This window comes from Balaenoptera borealis (genome assembly GCF_965194805.1).
Source record: "Balaenoptera borealis genome assembly, chromosome: 12".
Lineage (NCBI taxonomy): Eukaryota > Metazoa > Chordata > Mammalia > Artiodactyla > Balaenopteridae > Balaenoptera > Balaenoptera borealis.
In genome coordinates, this window is record NC_138869.1 from 81,111,225 (window position 1) to 81,125,027 (window position 13,803).

At 38.3% G+C, this 13,803-nt stretch overlaps 1 protein-coding gene and 1 long non-coding RNA gene across 7 annotated transcripts in view; one reads left to right on the forward strand and one right to left on the reverse strand.

The window, feature by feature from the left end:
• The window catches only part of PTCHD4 (patched domain containing 4), a gene marked incomplete at its 5' end in the record, with an annotated part of 239,195 nt that overhangs the window by 168,039 nt on the left and 57,353 nt on the right, over nucleotides 1-13,803 (reverse strand). For 5 of the 6 annotated variants that reach the window (XM_082347574.1, XM_082347572.1, XM_082347571.1 and 2 more), the window contains one exon: nucleotides 6,515-6,995. In XM_082347574.1, coding sequence (XP_082203700.1) covers nucleotides 6,515-6,995 — 481 coding nt within the window. Of the gene's footprint in view, nucleotides 1-6,465; nucleotides 6,996-13,803 lie in introns of all 6 variants that reach the window. The other variant, XM_082347575.1, reaches the window with a different exon arrangement.
• The window catches only part of LOC309608195, a 775,896-nt gene that overhangs the window by 79,839 nt on the left and 682,254 nt on the right, over nucleotides 1-13,803 (forward strand). The gene's annotated exons all lie outside the window — the stretch shown is intronic.

Consider the following 13,803-nt stretch of genomic DNA (forward strand, 5'->3'; position numbering starts at 1 on the left):
TACTTGTATGGAAATATGTATGGAAATATGTTAATATAAATGTTTCAGACATTACATGAAATTTCTAAAAATCTTATATGTTCTGGTATAATGTTATAAGTAATAATCCTAGTTATTACTTTAAAATGTATATCTCAGAAATAACTAATTTTCTTGTCAACTGCATTATTATGAACTGTCATCAAATCTTTAACCGTGGTCATTTTTAAGTCTTTTGTCATTTACAGACAGTTCTGGGTGTACTCTGATGATTTTGCAAATATGTTCCTATAAAAGGGTTTCATCTTCAAGAAATACATGGAAAAGACTCTGACAAGTACAGGTTTCTGGTAACGGACTGTACTGCTGAACTGAATGAATAAGCATTTTCAGAACTCTAATGAAAAACTGATGAACTCATAAAAGTGCTAACAAAAGATCAAGATGAAAAAAAAAATTAATTACATGGGACTGAGTGAACTGATGAGGATGAGTATAATTTTTGTGACTTTCTGTCTGAATTTAAAAAAAAAAAAAAAAATTCCACAAGGACTCAGAGGCAAAGAATATACAAATCAATTTTCACTGCAAAGTAAAGGAGCTGTTACAGTGGAGGATTACTGGACTGAATGTCAATACTATGACATAGTATGAGTGTGTTTCATGTTTGGTAATTGCAATCATTGTTGCTTTTGTTGTGGTCATCCATGTACAATGCTTGGTGTCAGTCGATTTATCTCTTGTAAAAATAAAATACAGTGTGTGTGTGTGTGAAAAAATAAATAAATAAATAAAGTAAAACGTGTGGACTTCAAAAAAAAAAAAAAAAATGAGAACTGGATGACTGAAAGCCTGGGTACTTGTGTAAATTGCCTCTTCAGGGACCACAGATATCAAGAAGATAATAGTAGCTGGAAAGAACAGGCATGCTTTGCAGCTGCAAAATCAAAGCAAGACCGACAAGAGGAAAAAAGATGAGAGTGACAGAAAACAAAAGAGGCTGCATGTTTAAGTATAGATGCCATGTAAGGGTAATGAGTTTATTTCTGTAATTTAAAAATGTTGAAAACTTTTCTTAAGAAAAAAAAAAAAAAGAAAATTGTTGTTCTAGACCTGACTATGCCAGACCTCAGATATTCAAGTCACCCTCAGCTGAGGCTCTAGACATTCTAGAGGTGGGAGGAGCTCACCTCACTGTGCCATTTCCAAAATACTGACCAACAGAATCCACAAGCATAATCTAATGGTTGTTGTTTTACACTACCCAGTTTTGTGGTGTTTATTATACAGAAACAGATAACCAGAACAGACTCCAACCTAAGACAATTCTCTGACCCCACAAAGAATATAATATTTTGACCTTATCAGTGTTTTACCACGATGATGAGGCAAAATAAATCCTCGTTACCTTTATTGTTTGGCTTAGTTTATGTGGAAGAGACAGTTGATGCTCATAAAATAATCCATTTGCTCTCCTACATTTTCTATCCTCCCTCACAGTTAGCTTATGGCCATATGTCTAGTTCTGGCCAATAGCATGTGATGAGAAGTAACTGAATCACTTTGGGTACAAGGTAGTTATAAGTAGTGTGATTTCTCTAATTATTCCCTCATTTGTGTACATGCCAAGGAGCACAAACTCTGAGAAGGCAACATGTTGTAAGACAGAGGCATCCTAAATCCCTGAATCTCTGTTGGAAAAGAGTTTCCAAAGAGAGCTTCCCGACCCACACCAAACTGTGATATGAGCAAGAAGTTAATCTTTGTTCTCTTAAACTAAATGGATTTAAGGCATTATTTGTTACTGCAACATGGTCTAGCTGATCCTAACTATTACAACGCTCATGATCTGTCATTACAGTCACTCTTTTGCATACACTATAAACCCTCTCTTTTTTTTTTTTTCTGGGAATTTCTTTCCGATTAAATTCATCTCAATGCCTACTCAACTCCTCCCCCAAGCAGCTATATATGGCTGGAGGGGGGGCCGACTCAGCAACCACGCTAACTGATTTCTTTTTTTTAATTCATGCACGTAAACGTCAAGGAGGCCCTTGTGCTTCCTAGTTATTCACCTAAATTTTCTTCTTTATTCTCCAATTTTCTGAAGTGACTCTTTAAGAATCCCTTCACTTTCCTCAAATTAACGCTTCCTTCCCCAAATTTATTCTCAGCTGATGACTTGCTTCCTATTTTACTGACAAAGTTGAAGCCATAGAAGAGAATTTCCACGTGGTTCCACCCCCACATGTACCAATCTATCTGGATCTGTCCATATATTTTGCCTTCCCTTTTCTTAACTGTAGATGAGCTGTCTAGGCTCTTTTATAAAGCCAATGATTCTAGCTGTGCTCTGAATCCCGTCCTATCTCTCTCTCCTGCTCAATGACATTGTTTCTGCAATCTCTTCTCTCTGCTTTACTATGAAGCTTTCTCTACTGCACGTCGTCCCCAACTGCATAAATCATTCTTTCCCTTTATTGCAAAAATTCCTTGGAAGAATTAGCTTTACTCACTGTCTTCACTTCTTATACTCCAAGCTCTACTGAACCTCTTTAAATTACCTCAGCTCTCCACTAAAGCAGCTCTTGCCAAAGTCATTCATGACCTTCAAATTCCTAAATCAAACGACCAATTCTCAGTTCTCACTGGACACAATTTCTTAGCAGCTATTGGAACAACTGATCTCTTGCTCCTTCATGAAACACCTTCTTGACTTGGCTGCTGGGACACTATTCTCTCTTGGTTCTCCTGCTACCTCACTTGATAGCCTAATCCTTCTTAGTGTCATTTTCTGAATCATTTTCATCTGCCCAATCGTAAGCGTTGGAATACTCCTGGGCTCAGATTTTAGACGACTTCTATTTTCCATCAATATTTATCTTTCCAGTTGATACTGATGTTATCAGATTCCATGGCTTTCATTATTAGATATGTCATGATGAATCCAAAATTTATATTTTCAGCTCCAACTTAATAGATTTTACTTCTGAACCTGATCTGTATACTGTCTTATATCGCCAATTCCACATTTTCCCACTTGGATACTTAATAGGCACCTAACTGAGCACATAAAATAAAAATTGGTACAGGCTTTAAAAATGAAGGATATGGAAGTACAGAATACATGCCTCTGAAATGACATTGGGGGTATTAACTGGATGAATGGTCAGAAAAAATAACAAGCAGATGCAGTATTAAAGGAAGATAGTTGGTCAAAAATAGAATGGTTGAAGAGTAGAACACCTAAGCGACATACCCAGCTTCAGGGATAAGTTCTAATGAGGATGAATGGCTTGAATCTTGGAGCATAACGAAGTGAATATTCACTACCTTAAAGAAATCTTTGTAGGAAGATAGGAATAGAAATAGAGGTTTATAAAAAGAGTTGGGCTTCTTTTCCTTAAACCCAACTAACACTGGATTATGCAGTTTTGACACAATGTAAACTAATTCATCAAAGGACTACTTTTAAACAATGCTGTGTGTACCACCAGAAGGTATGTATCTGCCAAACTCAGCTCTCAATCTCTCAATCTCTCTCTCTCTCTCTCTCTCTCTCTCTCTCTCTCACACACACACACACACACACACACACACACACACACACAGAGTCAATAAAGGAGAATGGAGGTTAGAAGTTTGAAGATAATACAAACCTTCAAGGTTTTTACAAAAGAATGATCAAATTCTAAGTTCAGTTGAAGAATGAAACGAATAATGTAGGAACTTCAAAATTTAAGACTGAAGAGTCCAAATCCTTCATTTAATAGATGAAAAACTGGAGTTTCCCTGGTGGTGCAGTGTTAAGAATCTGCCTGCCAATGCAGGGGGCAAGGGTTCGATCCCTGGCCGGGGAAGATCCCACATGCCGCAGAGCAACTAAGCCCATGCGCCACAACTACTGAGCCTGAGCCCGAGAGCCACAACTACTGAGTCTCCGTACCACAACTACTGAAGCCCACGTGCCTAGAGCCTGTGCTCTGCCACAAGAGAAGCCATGACAATGAGAAGTCCACGCACCGCAACGAAGAGTAGCCCCCACTCGCCGCAGCTAGAGAAAGCCCGTGCACAAGCGACGAAGACCCAACACAGCCAAAAATAAAAACAAATAAATAAATAAATTTTAAAAAATAGATGAAGAACTGGGACAAAGGGACTATACCTAACTTGCCCAACAAAACATACAAAGTTAGTGGAAAAGCTGGGGTGGAAACCTAGATGTCCTAGCTCTGTGGCATATCCCTTTCATTTCACTAGTTCTCCATCTTGGTATCTTTACCATTATGATCATTTTACAAACAAAACAAAACACAACAAAACCAACTCCCCCTTGATGGAGCAAATATCTTAAATAAGTATATATTTATAGGTCTACTGTTGTTATGTTTTCAGAACATAGCAGGAAAGTTCTTTTAAGATTATTTTAAGAACTTGAATTGCAGGAATACTGAAAAGTAACAATTTACCAGGCTTCTGGAGTCTGCACCGACCCTGTCCAGGGCTGATTTGTGATTATAAAGATGACTGAGAGAGGAGGAAATGTGAAAAGTGTGTGTTTTAGGGTTTGGACATTTACCTCACTGTGGCTTTCAGTGTTCTTATTATTTCTTTAAGGAATGAAAATACCACTGATTTTGTATCTGAGCCTAGAATACAATTCAGCATCACTGGAGACAATTTTTCTCCTTATTTGTATGAAATATGTAATTCTATACGTTACAGAATTTTCCTGATAAATCTTTCCACTACCTAATTAGATTGCCACCAGTTTTAGAAAAAGCCCTCTCGGCTCTAAGGTGCCTAATTTGTCCATCTTGAATGATCCATGTTTCACTTGTGAATCATGCTGCATGATTCATAGGAATCTTATATTATTAAGTTAAGAGACTGAGCCCACAAAACATAACAAGTATAAGTGGTTCAAATCTAGACCTATCCTTGTCACTGGTGAAAAAAAAATTTCATATATTTCTTTAGGAAATAGAAAAACCTTTTGTTAACAAGATGCATGCATTTAAACATGATATGCAGAATGCAAGAAAGACTTTCAATTTCTTGAAGCCAATGGCTGTTTCTTATTCATCACTGAATCCACTGCACTTAGCACACCAGGTTAACGACTAAAACTCGATGATACTTATTGAGTGTCTACCCTGTCATATTACCTTTAGGTATATTCTATTACGTTCAGAAAACAATTCTTTGACTTATTTTTTATCCTCATTATTATTATCCTCATTTTATTTTTTTAAGTGATAATAAGCATAGCTGCTTTATTATTATTATTATTATCATTGTTATTATTATTTAGTTTTAAGTAGAAATATTGCTGTATCATAGAGGTCAAATTGGAACTGGCTTTTCGTTTATCCTCATTTTATATAAGAGGAAACTGAGACTTACCGAGATGAGCTAACAGGGCCACAGTGAAGATGGGTTTCCAGATAAATCCACTTTGCAACGTTGTTCTCGAAAACATTTGTTTAGGTCAAAATGAAAAGGGCCCAGGTCACCTGGAAGACTTTAACCGCATGCCTACATCTTTTTTACTTAATAATAAAGCTATAATTTAGGGCTGATATTAACCTGGGGAGGGAAAAGCAATTATTTTACAGCTGAAGACTCTCCTGTGCGTGTCAGTTCACCATCTAGAGGCCATTTTCACAGTTTATCCTTTGCTGCATGTATGGAATTGTACCACATCTGACAGAACTCTTCAGTGGCACCACAAATAATCGCCATCATCATCTCTATTCTGATAAGTTCCATCAATCTTGTTGATGAACCATCACTCACTTTTCTTCCCAGACTTGATCTTCTCTTTTGCAAGAAACACACACACATGCGCACACACGTGCACACACACACACACACACCATTTTCTAGACCGTTTATGTATGTCTGGGAAAAATGTACAAGAAAGGATAATCTTGACTGAAGATACTCATGAATTGTTTTCAACAGACACCAAAAAAGTTAGAGGCCACATCTTTAAGTGGCTGCAGAAAAATTTTAAATAGAGGTGGGGAAATGGAGTATATTCTCTGCAAAAACTTTGAAATGAATTAATAAACAAAGTCTAATGAAGAAGGTCTTTGAAATTAGAACCTATTGGTGGCTCTCAGAATTTTCATCCCATGATATCCACTCTTCATCACCATCAGTTTGAGGATGCAACACTAATATGAACCACAAAAACCTGTGTGAAACAGGTTTTGGACCTCCTTAACTTTGTACCCCATGATCTTTAACCTATAATTTTTGAAGAAGCTGAGTAGAGATTTACAATAGCGTGTACTTTAAAAACACTGGACAGCATTAAAGTACCTGGCATAAATGAGGTGCCTTGGTCAGCCTAAAATTTACTGGAAAAGGCCTAATCAGGTAAAACAGACACCACCCCAGGTAAAATTTCTCATCACACAGACATACAAATGCAAAATTAAAACAGATTTCCACCTGAGAATTCAAGAAATGTACTACCTTGCCCCAAACCAGTAAGAAGCCGATTACCACAAGGATGGATAGTTACCCATGGCAAAGAACGGGATTCCCAGCAGGGTGGAGTTGTACTTTCCGTCGGTGATGAAGAAGATCCCAGCTGCGGTGACGATGGAGATGCACACGGTGAGCACCCCCAGGAGGCCCAGGAAGGGCTTGCCGCGCAAGCAGTCCTTCATGGAGCTGGAGAGGGTGGCTGTGGTCAGGATCAGCACAAGGCTCACGAGGACCTTGCTTCTGGCCAGGACGCTGGTCTTATGAAAGTCTCTCCAGAGGCTAAAGGACACTAAGGAGTATAGCTGGAGGTCCTGGCGCTCCTCCTGGAGCTTCCTCACAAGCTTACAGAACTCATTCTCCCACTTCTCCCCTATGAGGTCTTGGGTGGCAGAGCCATAGGTCTGGAGGTAGTAGGTGATTTGAATGGCTCTGGCTGACTTGACCCGCTGGTCCTTGCTGTTTGGCACTTCCACTACCCCGCCCAGTTGGTGTCCAATAAAACTGTTCCTCCCATCCTTGAAAACAGAAAAAGGGGAGGCTGAAGTTACCAGAGGGATGCACATTCCAGAGAACAGATTCTTACTCTAAGTGAAGGGGCACAAAAGGCAGAGGTAGACTCTAGTGACTGTGGAACTGATGTGGGTGGAGTGGCATGTTAGGATTTTATACTCAACCTTTTGGAGCTCCATGGGATACCATGCAAAATGATCGGAATTAAAAAGGATGCAAAGAGTATTGTGAAGTTATACAAGACTCGCCACATGCATAGGAAAATGTACATACATATTATTTCAATCTCATCCATACCCTCATTCTCACCATTTCCTTCTGTAACAATCTATTATAACTCCTTTATGCAGGATCAACTTTAATCATTCAGTTTCAGCCAAAAGTGAAGCATGGCATGAGTTAACAACTTTTCAAAAATTAGAATAATAATGTATTTAATAAATACATGCTAAACTTTCTAGGGTTAACACACACACATACTACACTAACACACACACACCTACACTAACACACACAACACACACACACAAACATTACAAACATCCATTGTTCTTTGTACTCTGGGGGTACAGCTGTGTATTGCAGAACAAGTAGAAGAAAATACTGTTTTTTTCACAAATAATTTAATAGTGTTGAAATGTTTTCTAAATATAATGTGAGCACCTGTTCACTCACTACAACATTCCCTTTAAATACCTGCTCCAGTTGTAGGTTGACCAGAAAGCACAGTGGACACACTCCCCAAATGAGACTAAGATTTCTGGTGAGGTTGTCAAAAGTCATCTCAATTTCAGGATTTCACATGAAGTAGAGTAGACAAGATCGTAAGAGTAGGGTTTATAAGAGAGGCAATCACTCTTCTTCAAGGAAGACGAAAGGTGGACACTGAGTTGCTTAAACAGATTCAGAGCAGTGATTCCCAACTAGTGTGCCTTAACACTCAGAAAGAAACCCCTGACAGCCATCGCCAAATTGGAATCAATTTGGATATATTTGTTTTGCCACATCTGTCATGTACTCCAATGGCAATTTTTGTCAGATGGAATAGCGAACCCAGTGGTAGGTTGCAAGATGGAGTCTGGTTCTGAAAAGGTGCATCAGGTCCCAGAAGAGACACAGGCACAAAGGTAAATGTGTGCCATGAACAGCTTATGTGTTTGCTACATCAGGCAAGACATTTATCTCGTGAGGATATAAAAGTGTAGAGTCAGAACAGGAAACAGAAAGGTAGTACAGAAGGGCAACAAACCCAACTGTGTGGTAACCACGGTTGTTTTCACAGAACCGTGAGGCACTGTGTACTCAAGAGACACGTGTAACAAGTACTGTGGACTTAGACCAGACACCTATAGCTGGGGTACTTGTTTGTATTTGCATCAAAGCTGCCCTAGTACTTAAGAATGGGTTGAAACTCAAAAAGCTTGAGAAATTTACAGAGTGTACAAATATTGTTAGTAGGGATCATCAAGAATTGCAGGAAAGAAATTTTATAGTCACTCTATATACCCATTTCCCCCCACATGTTAAATAAAAAGTCTTTCTACTTAACTCAACCTGACCAACTCTAAATGAATGATATATTTCTCAATAAGAATTTAATTTGAGGGTTTTTTCCCCGTTGCTTGGGGTTTCTCCCACTCCGCATGGCAACTTTGTACTGTTCCTACCTTTTTCCTTATAAAAAAATCAAACTGAAATTCTGACTGTAGGTTCCCAAGGCTCTGTCTTGATTAAATTCTCTGGGGTCCCCCAATGAGCTGCAGGTGGAAAGGTAGGGCAGCTTTGAGTAAGGAGGTGGAAATTCTGCCCTATCACTGAGAGATTGTGATGTATGATTTTCACTCTTTCAGTACAAGTCAAATTGCTCCTCAGTTGGGCTTGTTTATTTTTGTTTTAAGCTTGGTGTAAGTTTTAGCTCCACCCATGTTCCCACTTCTTTGAAATCCTATCTGTGATGTTGACATATTTTGGATTAAGATTACACTAGACAAAAGAGACTGAAAAATGGATAAAGTTTGTTTTTTTCTCTACCATCCTCTAATCTCTACATATACCTCTCTTCATCTGGCTTCCTACTGTTCTCAGACACTTATACCATCTCTTACTTTTCCCATACTTAGGGAAGTAGTCTCTAAAAAATAACCTGCGATTAGTTAAATACACCTCAGGGTGAATTCACTGAGTCAAATATTATGGAGTGTTTATTATATACCAGGCTTTGTTCTAGGCACAGGGAAATTACCAGTGAGCAAGATAGGAAAGCCGGCAGCTCTCAATAAGCACACATTCTAATAGAGGAGACAGGAAAGGAGCAATTAAATGATTAACTAAGATTATTTCAGATAGAAATAGTAGGGAGAAGATAAAATAGGACTAAGTGCTGGGAAGGAGGTGTCTAGGTTAGATGGTGTGTTCAAAGTGTCCTCTAGAGCTAAGCCCTCTGTGAGGACATAGACTTGGCCATAGAAGAATAGAGGAAAGCACCAGGCAGAGGGAGAGTAGTGCAAAGGCCTTGAGGTGAAAATTAACATGGTGGGCTCAAGGAGCAGGAAGAAAGGCCAGAACAGCTGCAGCAGAGTTCAGGAAAAGAGTGGGAGGAGACAAGGCCTGAGGGCTTGGCCAGCAATAGGCCATGCAGGCCTGGCAAGGAGTTCTTATTTTACTCCTAGTGCAAGTAGAAGCCAGTAAAAGGTTTTAGGTGCAGAAATGATGTGCTCTCATTTAGAACTGTCCAAGCAGGCTCTGGCTTCAATGTGAATATATTGAGGGAGAGCAGAAGTGGACCCAAGGATATGAATTAGAGACTTAAATTCATCTTATGTTAATGATGCGGGTTCAATTCATAGAATGATAGAGCTGAAAAATGTCTTCAATATTATGTAAACATTTTTACTCATATACTTATATTACTCATTTTATAGATGAGAAAACTGAAACCTACAAGGGGAAATGAACCAGCCAAGAGTTTCTCATCCAATTACTGAGAAATGCACACTATATGTGCATGATTCCAGGTCACATGATTCAGTGTTCTCTCCATTAATCCCACCTGACTCCTTACAAATCCAGGGAAGTTCTGCTCAGAGGATAATTACAGTATATGTTATATTCATTCCTTGTTTCTCCTACATAGAAGCACCTATGAGCTGGGAACTAATGAACTCTTCCACCACAAAATAGTAGAATAATCTCTAACAAATAACGTATAAAAGTGTATTTCCCAAGACTATATTGAGTAGGCTGATTGCGGCAATGGTTTGTACAAGATACTCATTCAACAGAGCTTTCGAATGTCCAAAGACCCTGTTTATTTTATCCTGGTGCGTGGAGTAGGGCAGATTAAGAGAGAGAAATGCATTCGATTTGTTACATTCATTTACACATAATGAGACAAAAGCCTATCTTTTATGAAGTCATTTTTGTAAGAAATGGAAATTAGACAATTTCAAAAAGGGGGGGGGGTTGTGAGCAGCTAGCTAAACCCAATGTAGACCAGCCATTTAAAAAATCTATATTTTGCCTTCTTTAAAATTTTGAGTTTTGTCCAGACACATTATCAGCACCCTCTTTGATCCACCATAATCTCCAAATGAGGCCTGAGGGATGCATAAATCTTTGTTCTGCTGCTAACAATCCCTCAGAAATCTTTTTGATGACAGAAATGAGTAAAGACAGATGGAACTGCACTTACGTGAATAAATAACTTTTAAAATACTTCCTTTTTCAAATAATAGGAAGTACAAGTCCTCTTCCACTTTTATTGCACAAGCAAGCATGTGCCATAAGCTAGTGAATAGACAGGGGGACTTAGGGGGTACCTGGAAAAAGGATTTGCATGTATCATGGCCTGGAGGCAAAGAACAGCACATGATGTTCAAGGAACTGAAGGAAGTGATGGGATTGGAGGCTACAGAAAGAAGCAGGGCCTCTTCTGTAAAGGCCATGGAAGCTTTATTAAAAGAGTTGGACTTACTGTCCTGTAATAGGAAACCACTGGTGAGTTCTAAGCAGGGGAATGACATGATCTACTTTTTGGAGTGCTCTCTCACTGCACTGTGGAAAATGATTTAGGGAGTCAGGGTGACTCTAAACGAAGGAGGTCAGTTAGGAACTCCCTGCAGTATTTCAGATTCTTAATGCAGCATGAAAAAAATGTCAGCCCAGGCCGTCGCTGGTAGGTAAATTGTTCCAAGGTGAATCAACAGAATTACAGGTCATGATGCTATCTCACCGCCATGAAGCACCTCATCACATCAACTCTCCCGGAGCAGTGATGCCAGAAAAAAAAATCTTGCGTTCTTTAGGTTTTATTTTGTTTATGGTTACTACTTTGTAACTTTTACAGTGACTCCCACCCAATCCACACCTCTACAGTGGAAAAGGAAATTAAACTCCTACACATTAAGATCAAAGAATAAATTCTCAAAGAGGTATGAGAGGAAAGAGACATGAATGTCATAAACTATTGTGCAGAGAAAAAAATTACTCAATGATGCTTTGAAGTTATAGGAGAGAAAGTGCCATATCTGCTCAATATATGTGCTAAGTTGACATTCAGAGACTTTCTGTGCATGATAATCTGGCAGAACAGTTCCTGTCCAGAATAATTGTACTTTTGATCTCATCAATTTTCGATGAGGTCAACACTGCAAGGATATTGGAAATCTTTAGATGGCCAGTTGTCTTTTATTGCTGAAAAGAAAGACTGCTATGTATGGTAGATAGTGACATTTCTAAAGGAATGGTACAATTTGTTCTTGTTGTTTGTTTGCTTGTTTGTTTAAATAAGATTTTTTTCTTGTATTTATTTCCTAACATCTCTTTGTTTTATTCTCAATATCGACTGTGCACACAAAGTAGGATTAAATAAAATCATCAGCTATCTTGAATCTCCTCTCTAGAGCTTCATGTTTAGTAGAAACAAGCAAATAATGAGAAAGCAAGTTCCTATAAGGTATTTAGTTTAAAAAAAAGGAATCAAAAGCATTTTCAAAATGAAGACCTTAAAGCATTAAAATGCCCTAATAAAGAATAAATTAAATTTCTTATGTCACATTACTAAGCTAGAATAGTGCAGGGGTGTATTTTTTATTTTTTTCAAAGAGGAAGGTTAAAAAAAGTAAGGTTTCTGTGTTGCTGCAATGAAATAAGGGCTTTAGCCAATGAGACTACAAGTTTAATTCAGCACTCTAGCACATTAATTTTTAACACGTGTGGCAGTCTCAGTTCCAAGACGGAAGAACTTTATTTGCATTATCCTGGGTAACTTTCCCGGCCACTCTCTGAGGAAGTGCTGTTCTGAAATAACCTCAAGTCACCATCCAGGACACAGGGGCCTTGCGAGAGGAAGTAATATAAGGTTACACAGCTAAGTGGCACAGCCAATTACCTGATTCCTGTTTATAACTCCAATGCTCTTGTTCTTAACACAACTGCGCATATGTTTGAATAATTTGTGAATATACTTGAAATGAAAGGAAGTACAAGGTAGCAGTTTTGTACACAGACTCAAGAGGCTACTGTCACGCTTAGAGCCCAGTGTCGACACTGACCAGCTGTGGGAGTCTCCTTAGCTCTCCGCACGTCAGCTTTATTATTGGTTAAAGTAAGAATCATAAGGCATTGTGAGGATCAAGTGTGTTAATACATATAAAACACTTAGAAGAGCGGTCAGAAAATTGGATATTATTAATGTGTCATCAATTAAATACTGGAATGATACTGTTTATTTACTTAGCCATCTAGTTATTATTTCCACATTTCCCAGCAACTGTCTGTAAATGTGATGGAAAGCACACAGGGTCCAGGGTCCAGACTGGTTTTAAGTTCCAGGTCTGCTGCTCTACAGCAGGGTGACAGAGGACAAAATGCTTGACTTCTCTGAATGCCAACTGCCTCATCTCCAAAATAAAAGGTTTGGCTTATATTATCTCTAAAGTTTTCATTAGCTCTGTATTTAATGATCCGTCCATGGTAAAGTCATTAGACACTACAAAGTAGGCTAGAGAAATCTGCCCTGAGGAAAAAAATAAATACGAAGACAAGAGAAATGCAAGGTGACCCATGTTCATTTCCATAGAAACAAGAAGTTTTTTATCTTCTTTTAAATCTGGACCCAGTAGCTTTTTCTTCTCTTTGAGTAATTTCCAGAGAGAATTTTTCTCAAACGGAAAAAGATCAAGACTTTGCCCTGTTTTACCTACATGTAAATCATTTCTCAGTAGCCCAGATGAATTCATTTATTTCTTAGATAGTAAAATTCATTTTTTCTTCAGATCTCTATATCATGAAATCTGAAGAACGAATCACGGAGGATTCATCTTCTCCACTGTACTGGTTTACTTACCACATAATAGGATAAATGCATTTAATCTCTCCTCAACTCATACAAAATCTTCACACAAATTTATAAGTAATGTGTGGAAGTAGAGTTGATAACTACATTAAATGTGAAGCATATAACAATGACCTTTTTATTTCTTTGTAACTTGTATCAGTGACCCTATCCCAAAAATTTCCATTAAAAGCAATATTACTATTTTAAATGAGTCTTTCACAAAGCGAGCACAATGACCACTCAGGGCAAGTATTCCATATTAAAGATTTAAGTTTGATGCTGGTCTACACAAAGGAAGCTGGCCATCACTCACACAGGAGCATTTGAGGAATACAGAAAGCTTCCTTCAGGAGAGGGATTGAAAGTCTGCCATTATAGCTTTTGCTTTGGGCTAAGAAACTCCCGAAAAGACTAGTTTACGACCACATGCTTTATAAGGAACGTGACACCTGAGCCATTAGCATCTCTGAGTGGAA